At 48.4% G+C, this 23,633-nt stretch overlaps 1 protein-coding gene across 1 annotated transcript in view; it reads left to right on the top strand.

Annotated features, from left to right (window-relative positions):
• The window catches only part of LOC142572261 (growth/differentiation factor 11-like), a 124,841-nt gene that overhangs the window by 78,047 nt on the left and 23,161 nt on the right, over positions 1–23,633 (top strand). Inside the window, exons 2-3 of the mRNA XM_075681233.1 lie at positions 1,847–2,049; positions 3,940–4,125. Of these exons, the coding sequence (XP_075537348.1) occupies positions 1,847–2,049; positions 3,940–4,125 (389 nt within the window). The remainder of the gene's footprint in view (positions 1–1,846; positions 2,050–3,939; positions 4,126–23,633) is intronic.

The following is a 23,633-nucleotide window of genomic DNA, read 5'->3' as shown; positions in this document are numbered from 1 at the left end:
AACAGGTACGAAATATGGGTGAATTATCATGCGTGAAACTGTTTGATACATTAGATTCAGTACTTCAGCTTCAGTTTATCAAAGCGTTATTCGGTTCTGTTGACGAAAGAACTTGCAGGCGGACTCGAACAAAAAAATACATTGATAAGGCTACTCTGTCACCCATAGCTACGGCTACAACGAGATAAAAATGTGACGCGCGTTGCGATATCGCTTTCTCTTTCGTGAATTCGCTACTAAAAGTTTATTTCGCAAACAGCAACGGAGGGTCCTGACTGCCCATATGTAATGCAGCATCTACTTCGTTAACTTGTCTCCACCTGTTCGTTAACGAGAGAAATATTACGTAAAGGTTCAGGCAGCGATATTAAACGACTCACCGCGGTACTGCTGTCCTAGGTCGCAGAATACGGTTCCCGTTTCGATGCAGATGCATGGCTCACGACCGAAACGTAGCTTTGAGGCTTACATGTCCGCTTGCAAACACGTCCCTTCACCACAAGTTAAATAACGGGAGACATCGAAGCGCAATAAACTTGTTTTAGCAACAAAGAAGCAATCAGTAGTGTACGAACGAATGAATCCGTGCCGCCATGCACTCGGAAATACCGGTAAAAATTTTAAATCCAGGCCAGAGGTCACGTGGAAGATCGATGATGCTGAACGCTATTTGCGTTTATAATGACAAAAAGCAGTAAACTTACTAATGAAAGGTACAGTATATCTAATTAGTAATGATAATTCTATTACCTATTTTATGTAATAAACATGCTTCGGCAATTGTAAGAGAAAGTTTGTAAGAAGAATTGCGCTTATTACGGCGCCCCTAGCGGGAGATATTGAAACTAACTCGAGCATCCCTTGAGTGCTTCTACTATGCTTGTTTTATTAGCAGGGCGCGTGGTCGATTTTTTCGCCCTCTGTGGCCATTTCTTGAACTTGAGAGTGTGCGGGGCCTGGCGTCTGCAGGTTGAGTTGCTATGTTGTATTGCTTGGGACGGACAGCAGGCCTCTTCTTCTCCCGGCGCCTTCTACCCTGTGGCGGCGGTGGGAGAGGAGGATGGCTAAAGCCCCTTAAACTTCGTAAAGTAGCAACACTCTCCTCCTCCGCCTTCACTCCTCCTCGTTTCTCCGCTCTTTCACGCTCCATTCTCGGCCGTGGCGCCGCCTACTCTGCTCGAGCGTAGCAACGGCGCCAACATGCGCTTTTCGCCACTCCGTAGACGCTTCTCGAGCAAAAGTGGCGCTGATGCATGGCGCGAGGGCCCACGTGATGCTATTAGGCCAATAGCGACACGGCGTCGGCCTCGGTAGAGCACGCGAGGAGGAGGCGGCATTCTTCAAAGCGTGGCACTACTTTACTAAGTTGAAGGGGTTTTAAGGATGACAGTCGCCGTCCACGCCGGCCGCTCTCGCCATTGGAGACAACACACATTTGGCGACATATGTATAGCCATCAATACTGTCACTATACAGATGTGCCGGTGTGCTCAGCTCTGTTCGGGATTGCGCACTAAAACGACAAACACTATACCTAATATTCTCACTGCAAATATAGCATACGCCTTCAAGGACATTATTCTTTTAATAAAGCAAATAGCTTTCCACGATACACTGTAAGATTATTTACACCCGTAAGGTTGCATAAGGGTGTAAATCGGTCTATGACTCACACATTTGTACCTGAAGAGTGTAGATTAGTTTACAGTGTAGAAGCGTTCGACTATTCGGTTACATCGACAATCATCGTCGTTGGTTTCTGCACGATTTTTTTTTCTCTTTCACAGCACATTTAAAAAAAAAACCGTGTTGAAGGCAGCGTGTCTTTGTTCTCGCGTGAACGCAGCGCCTCCCGAGATGGGGCTGGTGCCGGAGTGGCAGGCGGTCCACTTCCGCTTCTCGGAGGCGGCGCTCAACCTGCACGTGTCCAAGGCGCATCTCTGGGTGTTCGTCAGCTCAAACCAGTCGTCTTCCTCGGCGGCCGTCTGGGTCACACTCTACCAAGTGGCAAGGGACGCCGCTTCCGCACCTCAACTGCACCTCGTCAAGGTATACCTCCTGCGCACATCTTCTTATAAGAGATGCAATGCTCAATAACGTCAAGGTTTTCCTAAGCTGATCTCAAGCATTCGAATGCACTGTTGTTCATTTCACAGCACACTCACGACCGCTGGATTAAAAAAAAAATGAAAAGTGCGGCCTGCCACTTCAGGCGGGCTGCAAAGGTACAGCGAATGTCTCAGCCGTAGTTGCATTCTCGGCCGCTTGGCTGGGCCGAACGGCGCCAGCTGTCGGGGACGGGACGCGTCGGTTTCCACGGGCGACGGCGCAAGCTATACCGTAAGGTTCGCTCAGTCTCGCAAGGAGCAAGGAGGGGGTCAAAAGATCGCTCTCATGGCGCCTTCTTAAGTTTTCCCGCACCACAACCCTTTCATTTTTTTTATTATTATGATTATTTTCCCTCTACACGCTCCCTATAGCTTGCTCGGCGCCTCGTAAACCGGTTCCAGCGGCTCGTTCGCCTGACGAATGGTGACAGCGCGGCCACTCCCCACCCATTCGGAGCCTCGCTTCTGTTCGCCTCGCCCCCACCCCACCTCGAGCTGCCACCGAGCGCCCCCTCTTTCTTTCCTTTTTTCCCCCCTTTAATTATTCCCAGCTCGAGCTCTATTGGTCGCCCCGCTCGATGGCGTTCAGTTTGAAGAATGAAGTAGCTGCTTTGCACTTTTATAAAGCCATGGCTCACTTTTGCAACAATGTGGCCGTCTGCAGCCCGCCGAATATTACACGGCCTGTTCCTCTCTCTCTCTCTCTCTCTCTCTCTCTCTCTCTCTCTCTCTCTCTCTCTCTCTCTCTCTCTCTCTTTATATATATATATATATATACATATTCCTTTTCATCGAGTCAGTGGGATCGTGCTGTCTTCCTCTTCTACACGGCTTTTCATTTATCTTGAATATGTGTGTGGCCAGTATACGTAGTGCACATGTATATGCATACGTCTATCGCCGCTGCGTTTCTCTCTCACCCGTCCAATTAAGGGAGCTCCGCCACTTTTCGTAACCACCTTGCACTGAGCGTGTGCATTGAGCGCGAGCGAGTTCACTTCGCACTATGTGTGAAGGTTCTGCTCTTATTTGAAAGCTGGCTATGGTGTTGGGCTGCTAAGCATGAGGTCTCGAGATCGAATCCCGGCCACGGCGGCCGCATTTCGATGGGCGCGAAATGCGAAAACACCCGTGTACTTAGACTTACGTGCACATCAAAGAAATCCAGGTGGTCCAAATTATTTCGCAGTGCCCCATTACGGCGTGCTTCATAATCACCTCACAATTAAAGTTTTTTTTTTTTCTTATTTGAAAGCAAGGCCCGTCGTATTTAACTCTGCGCGGTGCTGCGAAAACTGTATAGGTCGCATCGGCACTCGCTCATTGTGCGTCGCTCATCGTTCTGTTATCCTTTTAGTCAAGCGGAGTCGCAGACTGCAGGGATTCCTTTCTTTCTTCATTTCTTCCTTTCAACTTTTATACACGTATCTCTACTGTGCTGTTTACGTGTATACGTATCTACTAATGATCTAGGCATTACTTAAAGAAGAACGCTATGTAATGGCACCAGAGGGGTCTGACTATATAAGCTGGGCGATATTGAAGATCGCAGGGAGAGGCCTTCGTCCAGCAGTGGACATAAAACAGGCTGCTGCTGCCGCTGCCGCTGCCGCTGCTGCTGCTGCTGCTGCTGCTGCTGCTGCTGCTGCTGCTGATGATGATGATGATGATGATGGTGGTGGTGGTGGTGGTGGTGGTGGTGGTGGTGGTGGTGGTGGTGGTGATGATGATGATGATGATGATGATGATGGTTGTGGTGGTGGTGGTGGCCATGGTGATGATTGTGATGATGCTTCACATATTACACGTTGTGCGCTCTCTTCTGTCGCAGGTGCGGACGAAAGAAGAGAAGGGCAACCTGCAGCAAGGGTTCTGGGTGCAGATGGACGCCAGGAAGCTGGTTTCGCACTGGTTCCGACATCGAAAGGACAACTTGGGAATCGTGGTGCACGCCTACGACTCCGAAGGCCGCAAAGTGCACGTCACTGTGGAACCGCCGCCTGGAAGGGAAGCCTTGGTCAGTGTACAGTGCATACTAGTGACCGCAAATGCCGCGTTTAACTGCAAGGACGAAGCCTAATGTTTGGGTTTACGAAGCGTAAAGACCAGTGGATGGTTATGGCGACATAGGTTTGGGGCATCGTGGTTGCGCAAAGAAAAAGGATAATTTAGGGAAAGCAAGTATACGAAATCTTTTCTTTCTTTCTTTTTGTTTATTTATTTGTTCGTTTGTTTGCTTGTTTGTTTGTTTGTTTGTTTGTTTGTTTGTTTGTTTGTTTGTTTGTTTGTTTGTTTGTTTGTTTCCCTTGCTAAAAATACAGTGGCGGGGGCTAAGATAAAAGCTACAGTGAGGCAGCTTGAGGTTCCCTTAGCCCCCGTGTTACATGGTGGCAGTGAGTCGCGCAATGAACCGTATGCAGAAAACATTCCATATAATTATTAAGTACAATAATTAATCAACTCGAGAGAATTTTCAATAGGGGAACAAAAAAATAGGATAATGGCAATAACAACAATGCAGATAGTACACACCACCACATTACATACACTTGGCAATACGTAAATAGAAGTGCGAATCGCGTACACTTGACGATGCATAATTAAAGGTGAAAAGAAATGGTGCTCGGTTACTTTTGGAATGATTAGGAGAAAGAAAAAGATGAGCAAAAATTATGCCATTACAAACATTTGATAAGACGCATATGTGAATACAGTGCGATCTCGACTTCCATTCGCTTTGGCCAAATTGCCAATGCCCAGAAGACGCGGAAACGTCTTTCTTTCAGTCCTTCAGTACATTTCCATAGTTGTGAAGATATATGCCGTCATTGGCGCAGAAGGTGATTCGTGCGTAACTATGCAGTTGTTGAAGCGTTCTGGCCTGTACGTGGTTGTATACCAAATGACCGTATGTCATCTGACACGCGCACCGTGACCACTCCTTCCCTTTTTAAAGCAAACATATTTCTTTGGCTCTCTTTTCCCGTATATTTGTAATCGGTGGTCGGTCTTTCACCGCCGATGCGAAGACTGCGTATATATATATACGCACTTCGTAGCCGAACGCCAACAGTATACTGTTGGCGAATCGTCAGGTTCCGCTTTGCACGTTGCCCGTAACTTCCAACAAGTTATGCAACCCGAAGGAAATCTGCGGCGAGCTTATCTCCAGCTCCCGATTACGGCGAAGTTCGGTGTGGTCTGGACGGTCCAAGGGCTGGACAGGAAGGTTCTGCGATGGCACTGCTGCCGGAACAAGGCACCGTCTTTTCCAGCGTGGCGCGAATAAACGTCGTAAATTCAAATACGTACAGCTCCGGGAAATTTGTCTGGTTGACCTTTGTAATCATTGCTTTCTCTCTTATTTTTTTTTTACTTGGAATAGGAACGGTTAAAAATATTGAGGAGAGGTCTTTGCCCTAAGTGCATGGCCTTGATTTTGCTGCTGGTGATGACGCGTTAGAAATCCCTTCAGCATGTTAGCTTGTTCGATTCGCTCCCGAGGACCATTTCAGATATCCATGACTGCGCGATGTGCGTAGCAGTCCGCGCCCATTATTCTGTGAATACAAGGTACCGTTAATTGATTTGCGCAGCTATATAGGTTTCCTTTCAGAGCTGCTCGTCTTCGACGGATAGTCTTTCAGTCTACTCGCTGTAACGATTTGACCCATGACTTTGCGACCCCCCCACAGTGATTCACCCTGTGGTCCACGGTATACATTATGCAAGTGCAAGTGAAATCGGCGAACTGTGCTCGCCAATTATGTGCACGTACCGTCGACGCGTGTCTCATTTCGGCAGCGCTCTTCTTTTCTTCATTTCATGACACCATGTTCAGAGAGAAAGCGAGGAAACTGAAGGCGCGCTGGCGCGTGTTCCTACGCATTAAGCAGGTTGAGTGAACGGGGATGCTATTCCGGACGCCGTCAAATTGCGCTATATATATATATATATATATATATATATATATATATGTGTGTGTGTGTGTGTGTGTGTGTGTGTGTGTGTGTGTGTGTGTGTGTGTGTGCGTGTGCGTGTGCGTGCGTGTGTGTGTTTGGCGTTTTGAGCCAGTCGCAGAGGCCGTAGCAACCGTGTCAGCCAATCAGAATTGTCAAGTTGGCGAATTCAACAGTGTGGCGGAATTTGACGATGTCCAGAATAGCACCCCCGAGCCACTAACGCGCGCTGACCTCCGGGAGAGCTTGTTGATCGCGGATCTGCATGACAGCGGCGCGGCGAGAGGACGCTGACGCGGCTCACTCTCGATCTTCGCGACCGCCACGGCGCGCCGACGCCATGTCGTTCTTGCGCTGCTTTGTTACAAGACTCTCTCTAAATAACAGCGCGCGCTTGAGCTGGACGCGAGGTCCTCGATCGTCTAGCGAGATAACAGCGCACGCTTTCCCCGCGAAATGAAGCAGGCATGCATGCACGAGGACGAAGTCAGGGCGGCTCCACCACTTCATGCCTCCCGCGGCCTCCGCCAATTCAGTAAATGCGAACTGCGAACGACGGTGTGCAAGTGCAGAAGGAGAAAGTGGGCAAATGTAAGTATAGCCGTGAGAGATAGCAACACCCACAAGAACGACAGCTTGGGATAGGGCTCAGTAGCAGTTGTAGGGAGTCTGAGGAAAGATATAACTTTGGCCTGCCGTAAGCAGTATATATACAGGCAGCGTGTCTGCCGACGACGGCGATGGTGGTCATACTCGAGTACGCAGCTCGGCATCTTCAGCTCCTCATTGCTGTTGCATTGCTCCTCAACTTGGCCACACATATTCATTCGATTCCTTAAATGCCGGCCACTATTCTTGCAGCCAACTACTATACACGTGCTCTCTCCATCGTTCCACATTTTGTAGCATGGATGAAGGACATGCAGTGCGTTAGCCATCGCCCAGTTGCATTTCTGACAGCTGATCTCGCAGTAGCAGCGTAGAAGCGCTAATGGTTTCGCTTTCGCCTGAGGCAACGTGCGGCGTGCCGCCTAAAGCGCTAACTCGTTCCTTTAGATCAAACTACTCCGCGAAAAGGCTCTATTGGCCTCGAGAGCCACCACAGGAGAGACCGGCGCTGCTATCGCTGTGACGTAATAAACGAAATCACGTGACTCGCTCTTGCCGTCGCCAGCCATGCCAGCGCTGCTCGCTGCGTTCAATTCCGAGGGCAGTAGTTTGGCTTATTGTTCAGCATGGTTTACTGCTCGGTTCCGCAGTGCCGAACGTATTCAACAGAGCCCAGTGCGAGTTTTCATGTGTACCCCAAAACCAAGCAGCAGCAGGATGCATGATTGATAAAGCTGAGAATGGGGAAGCAGCCCAACATTCATTATAGCGTGTGTAGCAAGCACTTCCGCGAATAATATGTTGTGTACGGTGTTGGAGCTAAAATGTTCGGTTAGTACGACGTGGAATTCCTCGGAACTGTAAATATTAGAATTTACGACGTTTATTCGCGCGATGCCGGAAAAGACGGTGCATTGTTCCCGCAGCAGTGCCATATTGCAGAAACTTCCTGTCCAGCCCTTGGAGCGTCCAGACCACACCAAGCTTCGCCGTAATCGGCAGCTGGAGATAAGCTCGCCGCTGATTTCGTTCGGGTTGCATAACTTGTGGGAGGTTACGCGCAATGCGGAACCTGACGATTCGCTAGCCTTTGTGAAGTGCTCGGTGTGATTTCAATACGTAAAGTTTTTATTGAGAGAGCAATTATATGGACCCTCCAAGCGCATTTCAGCCGTTGCCGTCACTGTGAAGTTCTGTATAAAGTCTAAGGGCGATAACACCGTCGCTGCACAAAATTACGCAAAATTCCGGCTGTTTGCAGCATAGGGGCGACGAGAGTGAATTTGCCCTCATGCTGTTCCTTTAGGCTGCATATTCGAACCTGGTCAGCCTCACACACTGCCTCTCCTTCTGTTAGCAATCGTGATGCGCGGAACTGCTGGTCAACGAATTGGTTGATGCTAGAGACCAGCATGAGTCACTAAAAACGAAATCTGGTGATCGTAACTAAGAGTAGACCAAGCGACGCACACTGGGCTTGCAGTGTGCTCACTTGATATCACATAAGTGAAAATAACCTGCGCAGGGAAGCGCAAATAGTGGAAGCATGGACATAAAGATATAATCGGTTGAAGTTCAACTTACTAAAACATATCCGTGATAAATCTTCGTCCCGCGACAATCGCACTCGCCACTGGCTACAGAGCCAGAGATAGGTGCACGCCATCACACATGCTTCTTCAATAAACGTAAATGTACACGACATGTGTGGGTGCTTCGAGTTGTAGATTACTGGGTAAATTTCATAACAGCTCCCATATACGCGAGTGGCATCTTCACGTTCGTCGTCCATGGCGCCGCGTGCACGCGCGCTCCGACGAGAGTGGACGATGCCGTACGTTGGCTCGCTACCTTTGTTGGCCTGCACACCAGGTTGTTTTGCAGCTAAGACGCACTCATTCAACGCTTGCCACACGAAAACAACGGTGGCTGAACGGGCTGAGCCACTGGAGACGTCGAAGACTTCGCATTCGGTATCACGGGATGACGTTTTCTACGTCACGGAGAAATTCCGGCAGACGGCGTCGCGCTATGTCCTCGACGCTATTATGGCCCGACTGCTGAGTTTCGCGATAGGCATTTAGAGGACAAAGAATGGATGTTAGGTTCGGTTAAGTACGGTATTTATTAAAAGCTCTGCAAGCAAGCTTCTCCACGAAGCTTATGCTGCAGTGAAGATAACGTCAGCTCTTGTGGAGAAGCGCACTCGCAAAGTTTTGTTAGTACTGTACTATATAATCGTTGTCATATCTCTTAATTGTCTGTTCGGCATGTAGGCTGAGTAATGTCACGACATTTGGCATATGTTTTTAAAATTACTTTCGTCATCTTCACCATCCGTCTATTATGTACTCCAGTGCGGGACTAAATTCTCTCCCAGCTATCTCTAAGCTCCCCCTTCCCCCTGCCTGCCCTACGTAAGCCGAACCCACCCTGCGACAAGATATTTCCTAATGCCATCACTGTTTAATCATATGCCACATCCAATCAGTTTCCGTCTCCTTGGCAGCTGTTTATTTACTCTAACGGACCATCGGTTATCTCGTTCTGCGCAGTGCATGTTCTGCCCATCTACGCTCGGCATCAGAAAAGTGTGCTAGCTGTTGCACCTATCTTCAGGTCACGGCCATAACGCGCATGGGCCCGCCACTTCACAAGGCGAAGCGACGTGCCGTATATTCGGCACCGTTCCTCGCGGAGAAACTGGCTCAGCTTTTGTGTAGCGCCCGCCTTGCACCGTATAGACCTCAGACTCTGCCCAGGCGGCGCTGCGAAAAAACCCGTCACCAGCGCCCCCATCGGAGCCTTGGCGCGAATTGAGTAGTGCAAGGGGAGCTGTTCGCAAGCGAAGGTGCACAGGCCACAATGGACCCTTCTCTTTCGTTTGTGTTGAGGCACGGTTTCCTGAAAATCAAGGACCTGGAAAGCTTCTTCCGCCCATCCATGCTTCAGAGAGGAAGCTCAGCAGGGCGAAGTACGTGTACAATATAAAATAAAGTCTCAAGTGTTATTTCGGCGTGCTGCAACTCGCAAGTACAGATATCATCAGGCTTGTCTATAGGCATATCAGCATGAAAATCTAAGCATTTCAAATTGGTTCATATTGAATATGTCCGGCACACAAGACTTATTAAGTATCTCCTATATTTTTTATGTATTTTATCGTAATGTTTTGTCTCGCAATTATTTACAGAGAGTAAATCCTTTCATAGCCTTTTCCAGGGCAGCAAACAGAAAACGTTTTCCAAGGCAGCAAATAGCGTGCGATCATAACGAAAGTAAGCTTCATACGTTGCCTACGCGCTTCATCTTTCTTTCTCGCAGGAGCTACGGCATCGCTCAATACCTTAATTTGAACTTTTTGCAGACGCTTCGAGTAGCAAGCGCGCACACATAAATGTAAATAAACGCTACATTTTTTCTTTACACACGTGCATTATTACGCAATTACTCATCCAGTGCTCCTACAGCAACTTTATTGCTCACATTTGAAAAACGCAGTCGAGCAGGCTCAGCACAATGTGAAGCGTGCTTGTTGTATCGGCGCAGGACATACAAAATACCGAAAGTAGAAGTGAGCTCGCGATACAACGATGCTCCAGAACAGGATTCTGAATTCATAAACGAACCAAAATGTTTGGTTAAGCTGACCTGCCAAATCTCTCCGTTCCACTTGTTGAGTCAAGCGCAGGCGGACGTATGCTAAAAGGCGGAGATATCGATGGCACATAAGCAGGATGGTTCGCAACGTTGTTTTTTCTGTTACCAACGAAGTGGCGGCTGCAGATTCTTGAGTTTTCGCATGGTTACCGCGGTCCTCCGTCAGGGCTACGCAACATAATTACAGAAGAACAAAATTGTCGCACTTTCTCGTGCGAGCCGCTTTGTTGTGGGGAATCCGATTACCCAACAGGTTGAACGGCCCGTATACAGCGCTGTTGCCTTTCCCCTTCATACGATCGCAATGGAAATCAGTAAAACTGAACGTTGTTATTCCGTCCTTCACGTTCATGGCAATTTACAACACAACAGTAGCGTCGATTGCGGAGCTATCGCGGTTGCTGTTGTTTCCGTCATCAGTCTGATGAGTGAGCCAGCAAGCGCTTTATGACAGTTCGGTGGCACGTCCGACTAGAATAGAAATTCATAGCTCTCTGTCTGGATGTTAAATGCGCAAAACACTCGCCATATGGACCAACATCTAGTTAAATTGTCGTTCCGCAGTCGCTAGCTGCATAGGCAACTTAGCAAGGGAGTCGGGCTTCGCACTACTCAATTACTCTCTCTTCGCAGCGGCAGGTGGCGCTACGCGTCTTGCAAAACTAAACTCCAGAGTCTGACGTCCATAGCGTGCGTGAACGTGAGGCGCTCTTCACAGCCGACGTCTGCGTACGCGCAACTCGAGGGCTAGTCACCTCGTCATAGCCGCCGCCCGCACGGGGGTGTGCGGTCGCCCCCGCGAGCCACCGCACACCTCACGCCTCACCGCGCTTCCCACGCAAACGAGGTGCGCGCACAGCCGGCGCGTTCCCCGCCGTCGGCGGTGGCAGACAGTCGACGGGGGGTCCGCCGTCGCGTCGAGTGGGTCGCTAGACTGCTTACTGCACCGCGGCGCGCGCCGCCGCCGCCGCCGACGTCTGCAATCTTCTTCTTCTTCCGAGATAACGGGGCGGCTGCTTGCAAATCCGCGCCCCGCCGCGGTTCTCCGCCCGGGGCCGGGTAAGATGACCTTAGACGCGAAGGTTTAATGAACTTGCGCCAAAAACGGCCGGCCGTTGTCTTCTTGGCCGCGACGCCCTCGCCGCTGCTCCGCGCCGTCTGCCCCCGTCGCGATTGGCGCGCGCCGCCGCCTGCCCGCCAGGAGGCACGCGGAGGGCACGCGCCGCGACAGGTGGCGGGCGCAGTGGTTGCACGGCCAGCGTCGCTTGCGCCAGCGCCGGACATTGATCGAGTCCAGAGCAGACGCGTTGTTAATGCTGCTTGCGCCCTCTAGCTATACTCCCAACTCGGAGAAGTATTTTGGTAAAGGTCTCGCAGATGGCCAGGGCACTGAACGAGATCATCTAAAATATCGCATTACATACAATCCTGTTTTGCGATGTGTCATATTCCTTGCAACGGTTACTGGTTCGTGCGTGGAGACGTATCTTCTCGCGCTGTCGTGACGGTAAAGACTCGAACCGTGGCACAACGGCGAGTCACCAAAGCTAAAAGCAAAGAAAAGTTGCACTCACTAACCCTTTGTTGGGTAACTCCGCGCCCACAAAAAAAAGAGGTAACACTGAAGGCAAAACACAACGATAGTGATCGAGCACAAGGCGTCGATAGTGTAACCTGCGGGTCAAGTGCGTTGTCTTTTTATATGTGTCTCGTCGAAGGTTACATCGTAATCGCTTCGTGCTCGTGTACCTACCAGAATTTACAAAGCTATTCGCGTCGCGAATGTAAGCTGATTACACAAGGTTCGGCAACAACATAGACAACAGGTAGAATCGGCGAAAACAGTGGAGAATGTTCCGATACGTGCAGGCGCGTCTTGCGCTGAGCGATAACGTTTAGCAGGTGATAAACGGTCACTTCAAAAAGACATACAAGTACGCGTGTCAATATTGTAAATATATATCGCTAGCATTATTGCCTATGGCAAGAGCATGTGAATGCAATGCTTCGACCGCCAAGACATGTGGCATTTCAATTCCACGCTCAATTCGTTCATCTCGAGAATGTTCTTTATTTTTGTCTCCCCCAAGACCTATAGGTCTAGGGGGAGACAAACAAGCATATTGTATACAATATGCTTGCAGTTGATAGGACAGTCATCGTTTAGGGAGGACATTGGAATACCAGTAGCAGAAACACCAGTCAACTGCCACTGATCAACCTGCCTATGAACGCTTAGTTAACTGGCAAAAACAGGCCGAATGATGGTAAGTAATCTGATGACTTTTATTGTTGAAGAGAAGGAAAGAATATGATGGGGATGTTAAGTGCGAAACGTGAGCCATGTTAATGCAAGGTTTAAACAATAAAGGTACGTGGAAATGTATATGTGTTGGGGGGTATACTAAAAGAGTTGAAGTTAACAAATTCGATGCACGTACGCCATCGGCGTCTGAATGTTCGAGCTGGGACTAAAGCAGACCACGGTCTAAGAAGTCCTTTGAAAATCGCACACACATGCACAGACAGCTCAAAGTTCGACGAGCAACAGCGGGCAGTGCAGCAGTGCTGGGTGAGAGTTAAACGCCTTTATTGTCTTCACCCCAAGCTCACGCTGCAGGGAAGATTCCTCGCGAGCCCGTTTCGAGCTGTACACACACGCGATAGCATCTGTGTACGCTGGTGAAAAAAATAACGTCCTTGGGCAATGCCCGGAATTTCTGGCTCGTTACTGCCTCCGCGGCAAGGGGAAAGTGTTTTCTCCCGCACCCGCAAGCTATATCTACTCTGCAGTGCTTTCAATGGCGAGGGCACCGTCGAATCTGGCCCTGCTGCAGTGCCCGCACGTCCCACTCAGATGTCGCCGTCTCCATGCGAGCGCACTCGAGCGTCCGCGGAACCCTTGCCCCATCTCTGCGGGCGGCCTGCCGAGTCGGCGGTTGTGTGCTGAGATATGCAACAGTATCACGTTGCTTCCGTCACACAGTTCTGCCGCCCGACGCACACCATTTTTTTTTCTCTCTCTTTCTTGCGGTCACGCAATCGACCGCGCGCACTCCTCTTTGCCTGTGTGCGACGCGATTGTGGAAACCATCCGTGGCCTCGGCCATCCGCCCGTGGAGTACAGCGCTTATCGTCGGAGCCGCACACAATCGCTCGAAAGAAGCGGCGATCGCTTTCACTTCTCGGGGGATTGGATGCGGGGCTACGTAGCCGTGCGCGAAGCACATCGTAGCAGATAGCGATCAATGGCAGCGAGAGCAGAGCGCGCGCATAAAAGTTGCTCGCCATGCGTCTGCGTCAAGTCGGCTGTGTGATGAGGGCTCGTTCTCGGCGACTCGTCTTCCTTCGTGGGGAGTGAACGCGTGCAGCTGCGTCCCGTATCTAAACCATGTACGGCGGCATCAAGGGGGGGCTTTAGCACCAAGCACTTGCTTGTTCTTTTTTTTTTTCTTTTGATACGTATGCGAACGTGAGAAAGTAGGAATTTGTATCAGAGATCTTTAGGATGTTGTTTACATATACTTACGGGCAGTGGCGTAGCCATAAATTTCGTACGGGGGGGTGGGCTCACGTTGCAGTTAGGCCTTATAGAATTTGTCGAGCGATCAAATACATGAATAGTAACTGCATTGACATTGCCAGAGATGCTGTAAACGAATTCTTGAACGCTACACAGTATCAAGACAAGTATGTATTTTTTCATAAAAGAATATATTGGCATGCTCCAACAGTGTGCCAGAAATAAATGATATCAATGCTTCCGTATTTTTTGTCTATTTCATAAGTAAGGAATATATCTCGCGAACTTTAGAACTATAACAGTTCGAAACCAGCAAAGCAATGCATGTCGCTGATATGAAGAACGTAACGGCCATATGAAATGAACAAGGTGAGGACAAATGATTTTAATGAAACTTTGAAGAAAGGAGCCCGATTTTGAAACCGAGGGGCCCGATTTTTCATGAATACTTTGTTAAGCGCAAAAAGACAGACACAAGAAAGACGACAGGACAAGACACAAGGTCGTCTTTCTTGTGTCTGTCTTTTTGCGCTTAACAAAGTATTCATGGATTCGCACCAACTAGCCCGCCAACGCATTGGCCCGATTTTTATTAGTCATATCTTAAGAAGCCAACAAACACTGACACCAAGGACAACATAGGAGAAATTACTTGTGCTTAATAAATGAAAATAAATAAACGATGTATTAATGGAAATTTAAGCGGAACCCACAACCTTCGCGAAATGCGAAGGTTGTGGGTTCGGTTCCCACCTGCGGCAAGTTGTTTTTTCATCCACTTAAATTTCCATTAATTTATCGTTTCTTTATTTTCATTTATTAAGCACAAGTAATTTCCCCTATGTTGTCCTTGGTGTCAGTGTTTGTTGGCTTCTTATTTAATGAAACTTTGTCATTCAAGAATCCTTGTTTACATTTTTGGACATATGCAACGGCCAGGGAAAAAATGTCATTGACGCTGTCCTTCGTTCCAATGTATTGCGCAGGAGCAGCTGTCATCGGTCGTGTATTGTGAGTAACTTCACCGAAATTATAGTCGCAACAGAGAGCACATATAAAAAGCAGGCGTTATGTAAGATTTACGTTAGAAATACGAAGATACAGCGGAATATACGAATGCGAAGCTACAGCTTGATAAAAGGCAGAAAAGTGTCACTGGAAACAGAGTTCACTGCATGCTAGACACAAAACCTCGCAACAAGATATTTAAATGTACGTATAAGTCTCCAATAATATCTAAGCAAAAATCACTGTATACAATGCAAACAAGGCAAATAAACATGTTGCGCAATCACACATTCGCAGATCACAATATTCTAAGGCCCAAGCTCCCCTTCCCTTCACTCCCCCTGATACATAGCGCGTGATGGAAGGCGGCGCGCTTCCTCTCCGCTTTTCTCCCTTGCGCACACAAGAACGAGCCCCCATCGTCAGCTCACCCCTCACCCCTCCTTACGGTTTCACTCGCACATACAGCATGCGGCTCGCGGTGACGATGTTATCGCCCTTGGAACATGACAGCGACGGCGACGTCAGGAATGCGCCTGGAGTGTCTATATAATTCTATCGCAATCATAATAAGGGTATCCGGCAGCTAAAGAGCCCCGTGGCCCATTATTTTCTGCAGAAGAAGAAGTAACAAAATCGACCCGCCGTGGTTGCTTAGTGGCTATGGTGTTGGGCTGCTAAGCACGAGGTCGCGGGACCGAATCCCGGCCACGGCGGCCGCATTTCGATGGGGGCGAAATGCGAAAACACCTGTGTGCTTAGATTTAGGTGCACGTTAAAGAACCTCAGGTGGTCAAAATTTCCGGAGTCCCCCACTATGGCGTGCCGCGCAATCAGATCGTGGTTTTGGCATGCAAAACCACGTAATTTAAGATGTAACAAAATCGAACTTTCGCCATGGGACAATTCGTTGCGCCGCAACAATGCATTTCTTCCTATCGTGCAGGCGAGGGCACGAAATAAAAAAAAAACGCAAAGGAAAGCATGTTGGCCACAATCGAATGCCTAATTTGGGCACCGAATGTGACTATCGAAGGAATATCGAAGGAAACGTGAGACGGTTGGTCCACAGAGAACCATACGTATACTGCTCGGTAACACCGGCGAGACAGAAGACTTTCCGGAAGGGCTGCGATAACATCGAAGTGAACGTGATGCCCTCAAACGAACGCGTTGCAATCCGTCCAGTCCCCACAGTGATGGTGGCGAGCAACCATTGTTTCTTTATCTCTACTTTGCTATCACTTTAGCTCCCCCTCCCCACTCTCCCCAGCGTAGGGTAGCAAACCGGAACTACTAATCTGGTTAACCTCCCTGCCTTTCCCCTCACTTCCTCTATCCCTCTCGTCTGCTAGCCAAAAGCGTCCAAATTTATGCCAGAGAAAAACGAACGCGCACGGAAGTGCGCCGTGCGGTGGTCGGGGCAACTCGACAAAAACGCATGCGTTCTGTCTGGCTCTGGCAGCGCGCTGTTAGCGAGACAAAAAAGCTGAGGAATTTGAATGTGTCTTCGCGTATAAAAGTCAGTAGACAAAATAAATAAGAACGTAGTTGTCTGAGCTGGTTTTAGTGTCTTGACGTGGATGCTTTGGCGCAGGTGAAAGAAAATGATATTCTTTTCTGTGATATGACAGCACAAATGACATGACTGCGCAAAACCTCGCTGCCTGCTTTCTCAACTTGCGCGATAGTGTGTTGATTTGGCTTGTCTCGTTGTATGGTCCAATGTACGACTTTAAAAAGTCAATGCAGCTTTGGCGTCAAATAGAACGTTAAACCCACAAAATCCAAAGCACGACTTTGGAAATGTCAATGCACCTTTCGCATCAAAAGTTTATGAGAACTTTATACCCATAAAGTTTTGGAATTGAAATCCATGCGCTCAATAGATTCGGCGGCCTCCGCGAGATGCCGCGACGAGCCCGCTCGCCATCTAAGCGCCCTCGAAACTTGCTCTGATGGGGCTCCTTGCGTTAGGTAACTCTATAGGTGCATGGGCGTTGCCACGAAATCCAGCTAGAGTTCGCAATGTTCGCGCCGAAATGTCCTTTCGAGCGTGAAAAAGACATTCTAGACAAAATCCAGACTGATTTCCGGCGCCGGTGGTTGTGTTGGTCGGCGGTGCATGACAGCACTGAACAATTCCGTGGGGGGTTGAGTGGGCTGACGGTTGGGGCAGCGCTGGAAGCGGCAATTCGCGGTGGTGTGTTGAACCACGTTGCATCAGAGGTGAGATGAGCCAGAACGCTTCAGATATGTTTCTCTTATAGACGAATGGACGTAGCATGCGGTGTGACTATGCATGGTCTCATTCCTGTCGGTTAAATTGGCTGATTGATCGAACTCTGTAGACAAGCAGCGATTCAGACTGCATGCCAAAATACTCTCTTGCTTCGTCTTCCCACATAGTAGACAGTTTTAGTATAGCCTACGCTATACCATTGCGTACGCTAAAAAATAGCGGGTCGTCACTGCGCATGCTCTGAACGCTAAACGAAATATCGGGTATAGCGGGCGTACGCAACGCAAACGTGTTAGCGGTAGCGTTTTTGCGTGGTTTGCGGAGTTTGCGGGAAACATGGCGGCGGTCCCGGCTGCCCGCTTCGAATTGAATTTGGCGATGCTTTTGTAAAATGCACTTCGTTCGTAGCAAATCACTGTGTAAAAGGCTTTCGCTTAGTCTCAGGCCGCTTCGACGACAGAGTATTATAGATAACCTCGTGGTGTTTTCGAGATCGCTTCTCGTTTCGAACAAGTCAAAGCTTAAGGAACGAAACGTTCGAGATGTCAGCGCCACCTATCGCCACAGGCGCGAAGTAGCCGCAACGACGGCATATGGCCTCTGAGATCCGACCCGAAGATCATCATCATCATCATCATCATCATCAGCCTGGTTACGCCCACTGCAGGGCAAAGGCCTCTCCCATACTTCTCCAACAACCCCGTTCATGTACTAATTGTGGCCATGCCGTCCCTGCAAACTTCTTAATCTCATCCGCCCACCTAACTTTCTCCGCCCCCTGCTACGCTTCCCTTCCCTTGGGATCCAGTCCGTAATCCTTAATGACCATCGGTTATCTTCCCTCCTCATTACATGTCCTGCCCATGCCCATTTCTTTTTCTTGATTTCAACTAAGATGTCATTAACTCGCGTTTGTTCCCTCACCCAATCTGCTCTTTTCTTATCCCTTAACGTTACACCTATCATTCTTCTTTCCATAGCTCGTTGTGTCGTCCTCAATTTGAGTAGAACCCTTTTCGTAAGCCTCCAGGTTTCTGCCCCGTAGGTGAGTACTGGTAAGACACAGCTATTATATACTTTTCTCTTCAGGGATAACGGCAACCTGCTGTTCATGATTTGGGAATGCCTGCCCGAAGATATCGCCGGCCAACTAAAATTGTAGAAAACGTGCGTTGCTTAGCGTACGCTATAGTTGCGTACGCTAAACTGAAACTAGGGAGTTTTAGAATAGGAGCCCCAATAGTTTGGGGCCCCAAAGAGCTTTGCGGGTGTTAGCGTTGGGGCACGTAGGAGTGATGAGTTTTAGAATAGGGTTTTACGTTTGCGGATAGCGTCTTGCGCTGACAGCGCCACTACGGCGTCAAAGAAAAGCTATTAGAAATAATTAAATAGAATATACCATTTTATGATAAAAATAATAATTTTGACTTGCGTGTATTCGCGTTTAATTACAATTTAGAGGTTATTCTGTAAGCAGCAAACAATTAGTTGCGCTTAGTTTTGAGCAAACTAACTTTACTATCCTTCACCAGCCAAGCTTAGCCGTGTTAGGCCTACGAACCATAAAATCCACAATCGAATTCAAAATCAGCGGCGTCTAATGAGTCAATCTTGATAACACACGCTAGTTGAGAGAAAGCGATAACCGCAGTCACTTCTCCTTGCTTGCGAACCTCACGCGTTACCGCGAATCAAACCCAGTTTTGTGCTAGGTTAGAGCCGTCGCTTCGATGGGTGCCGCCATGTTTGCCGACGCAAAGCTTTTGGGACCGCTATTTGGGCTCCCGCTAAATCGGTGAAATAGCGTTCCCAACGCAAAACCCAAACGGAGTTTGCGGCTTGCGCATGCGCAGTGGCTTCGACGCTATTTCTTTGGGGTCCCAAAACGTTTGGGACCCCTATTCTAAAACTCTCTACTGTCTAGTGGCACTTGTGCGCCACTTGCTGGCTTCTTCCATTGCGATATATATATATATATATATATATATATATATATATATATATATATATATATATATATATATATATATATATATATATATATATTTCTTATACCCCTTCAGGAAAACTGGGGCTGTGAAATTAGGGCCAGAAGGTTGGGTTTGACCCCCCATTTAACATTTACTATGGGAATGGGTTAACGACTAAGGAAAAGGCGGTCACTGCTGCAAAGATAAGTCAGATTTATCTATATACGGTTGCGAAAGGTGTGAAGTGGTCCGATCGGTTACGTATGACCGTTCGCATTGTCCACACTCAGGTGCATTCTATTGTCTCTTGCACTTTGAAGTGTATTTCCGTGTCCGACACACACACACGCACACACACACACACACACACACACACACACACACACACACACACACACACACACACACACACACACACACACACACACACACACACACGCGCGCGCGCGCGCGCGCGCGCACAAACACGCGCGCGTTGGTGAAGTAATATTCTTGGCCAAATTGACTTGGACAACGTAAGGAAAATAACGGCACACATTTATTACCTTGCAAGATCGCAACCCAAAACTCCAGCGCACCAGGTTCAGCCATGACTGTCGCTCCGATGGCGTAGCTCTACGCGTGACCACTTGCAATTACCCTCATATTAACACTTCTGTGTTAATGAGGTAATCTAACCAGGGGATTCTAAGTGTATATGTGATCGTCCCTATATAGGTACGCAAAGTTACAAGCATAAACGGTGAGCCGTTTGCTTTCAATAATAGCATACCGAAGGTCGTTGGCGTCCTTCGCAGCGTAGCAAAGGCATTCCGGAAATTGCTTCGACTGGCAGGCGCGTCTTTAAGCTGTCAAGTGTCAGGCATTACAACACTTCGATAAGTCCATAGTGCCACGGAGGAACTCGAAGAGGAGTCGAGGAGCCAGACCGTCCTTGCCAAAAAGCGGTCCAGTCTCGGACTCTCGGTGCGTAAGAATGTTCCGCTCCGCATAATGTTCAGGGCTGTCTGAGAGATAATGCTTCACGCGTCGGCTGTATGCAGGTCTGGGAGAACAGCTGACCTCGCCTTGATTAGCTGCAGCCGATAGTACTCCATCTTGCATGGCTCACCTCAGCACATATCGTGTAGTTGTTTTGACACGAGCGCGCATGGAGAACGCTGCAGACTCTGCAGCGCCTGCAGCTTTCCAAAATATACGTGCGCATATGGGCACGTCATAACCATCTCTTCTACTATTGCCGTGCAGACAGTTACACTCTTTGTCCTTGGAGGGCTGCGCATTCCGTCGAGCACACAGAGAGAGGAATATAGGAAGGCAGGGATGTTAACCAGTCAATAGTCTGGTTGGCTACCCTACGCTGGAGGAAGGGAGAAGGGGAAGGGAGAGAGAAGGTGTAGATACGTGTCCGGGCAGCACTTGGCTCTCGCGCAAACCAGAAGTTCTGAGAAAGCACAAAAGTGCCTTCACTGCCTTCTGAACAAAGCGCTTATTATGGCTTCGGACATTCTTGTGGTCTCATTTATTACGCTTTATCTCTCTAGGTTTCCCGGCAATAACGTTTTCTGCGTTATGTTTAGCTAGGAAGACAGGAAGCCTTTGCACACAAGACAAATTGACTCATTCATAATGTAAAATTTTTGCTGAAAATTGGGAATCCGCCTATATTTACAAAGCCGTTGGAAGCGAGAAGGGCGAGGTAAAGGGAAATTCGCGTATACTCTGTGTTAGGGCTGTGCGAATATTCGGAAGTTTAGACTAACGAATCGAATTCTCCCCCACTCGTTTCTGTTTTCGAACAGAATAGTCGCTATTCGAAAATCCGAATATTTTTCGAATAGTTCTCGAATATATCACGTCGTCGACTGTGCATGATCAAACACGAAGTTGAAGAGAAAATACGATAACTATTATACTGTACCAAAGCACGCTGTCGCGCCGGGCTTCACCGGTAAAAAAACCACGATGAGTCGCGAAAGAAAATTTCGTTTAGACAATGCATTAGGCAGTGGGTATATTGTTCGAATACTATATATATATATATATATATATATATATATATATATATATATATATATATATATATATATATATATATATATATATGTAATGTGATAACTTAATGTCATAATCCATGCATCCCCGTATACGCTTAGAAGAGCGCCGAGTTTACTAACAAATTTTCGGTTATCCTAATAAGACTCCCATTGTGCTTTTAAAATAGAGCATATTGCTTTTCAACGTGCAGTGTAAGGACAAAAGCTATCTAGTGTCGTAAAAAAGAAAAGCAACGTGAAAATTGTTTGATATTGCTTGTGAAAAGGCTGTGTATCCGCGAACTACTCGAAAAATGTTCGATTCGATTCGTATTCGATTCGGCCACAATAACTACTATTCGTGCGCCCCTATACTATATATTGTCACGGGTGGTGTTCTACGCTGGTAAGAACACAAGACGAGAATGCGGCAGGACAAACGTTTATACATAAGGCGAACTTGTGGCCCGTTTAACCGAAATGAAGTAGGCCACTATAGCAGCAACATGTGCGTTCGCGCCGGCGGCGGTCGACGAGCACAGTGACACCGCTTATGTGTGGCCAGTACTTAGAAAGTTACCGCGCGACAGGCGCGGGACTATCGAGCTTACGAGATATCGCGCGAGTTCGACCGGCCGATACGATGCGTGGGGCCCATCCAAAGAACGTGGCTATAGGATCGCGATACGTAGGTTTGTGCAATTGCTTAAGCGTCGCTCGAGTGTCCCTGCGAATCCCGAAAGGCACGTGTCAAGACCACAATTTCCGCGTATATACCCGCTCGCGCAAGCGCTATATGTAGTGCCAGAGTTCTTCTCTCCGACCAATAATGTCTGTATAGAAAATGCATATGGTCCGCATGGAGTGAAACGTTTGTGGGCGAAGCTCTGTGGCGGTCCGGCGCTCGTTCTGTCCGCTCGCGGGGGGTCACGTGGACCGACACGGGAGCCGGCGGTCATCGCTTGACGCAGCCCATGCGTCCCGCTGCAGCTCTCTCTCCATATGCATGCGACGTGGCCGAAACTGGAGCCGGCGCGTCCTTGGTCCCTTGTCGCGTTCCACTGGCCGTTTATCGCGATAAGCGCCTGGTAAGCAAGCGCGCCCGACGGCGAGCACTCGCGCGGCGGCGGCACGGGCCTCGCGGCTGCAGGCTCGCAAAATGCGTGCCCGCGTCCGCCACGAGCGTAACGTACAATATGCGCCCTTCTCTACGAGCTGTGTGCCTTATGTGTGGACCATTTTATACGCCTTGCCACCGCGGTGTATTTGTGAATCCAGAAGACTTCCGGCCGCGAATAAATATTCGCGGCAAATGTACCCAAGTTTGTCACGATATATAAAGCATTTTGTCCCGTATAATCAACTACAGGTACACGTCGCTAATGTTTCTAAATACCTTACACCTCCTCCACCGCGCTCATCCCTCCATTTACCTTTCTCCCTCTTGCAAATTGTGCGTCTCTCCCAAAGCAGACTTAAACCACATCATGTGGGGGTGCCCTAAGCACCCCCTTCCACCTTTCCTCAAGCAATTAATATCTAGTGAGGAGCAGCGGGAGGCTGCCTTGCGCAGCTCGAGGCCCGACCTTCAGGAGGGCATCATGGAGTGGGCTGAGAGGATAGAGGAGGCCTACTTCAAGTAGTTCCTCCCCCACACTCTATTCCCTTGCCCCCTTCCCTTTAATGAGGGATAAATAAAGTTTTCCATCATCATCGTCGTCATCATCATCATCATCTCGAACGGTATGATTTATGTGTAGACCATTTTATACGCCTTGCAGCGGTGTATTAAATTTGTGAATCCAGAAGACTTCCGGCCGCGATTATTTCTACCCAAGTTTGTCACAATATATAAAGGATTTTGTCCCGTACAATCAACTACAGCTGCATGTCGTTAATGTATCTAAATATATAAAAAAGACACAAACACTTCATGCATTGAGCTCACGTATATCAGTTTGTACGCTGCGAAGTAAACTTTATTTATCAAACAATGCTCTAACGTGCGTAGCAAAATCGCTGCGCGCCTCATATATATGCGGTCTTATGCGTATTTACCATGGCTGTTGCGACTCGTACTGGGTCATTTACCCGCCAAATTTAACGGGCTTTATCAGTGGGGGAAGTCTTTCGGGACCCGCCTGACGTGTGCGTTCGCCAGCTTATTATTACTTATTTCCATTTCATCATTTCATCTGGCGAGTTCTCTAAACAGCACGGAACCAAAATTTGACGTGAACACTCGTTTGTTTTAATTCCCGAGTTGCAAGGCTGACGTATAGTTCGGTCCTTTTCATATAACCGGAAACGTCGTCTCGAGCATGTTGTTAGCACACCTGTTACGGAAGGTAATTACTGGCTCTTTCGACAGCGCTGTCTGCGCAATGAGACCAAGTATGAGTGCATAACAATAATAATAATATTTGGGGTTTTACGTGCCAAAACCACTTTCTGATTATGAGGCACGTCGTAGTGGAGGACTCCGGAAATTTTGACCGCCTGGGGTTCTTTAACGTGC

Source organism: Dermacentor variabilis, chromosome 2 (genome assembly GCF_050947875.1).
Source record: "Dermacentor variabilis isolate Ectoservices chromosome 2, ASM5094787v1, whole genome shotgun sequence".
Taxonomy (NCBI): domain Eukaryota; kingdom Metazoa; phylum Arthropoda; class Arachnida; order Ixodida; family Ixodidae; genus Dermacentor; species Dermacentor variabilis.
The sequence above is the reverse complement of the archived record's forward strand: the minus strand, read 5'-3'. Positions and strand labels throughout refer to the sequence as shown.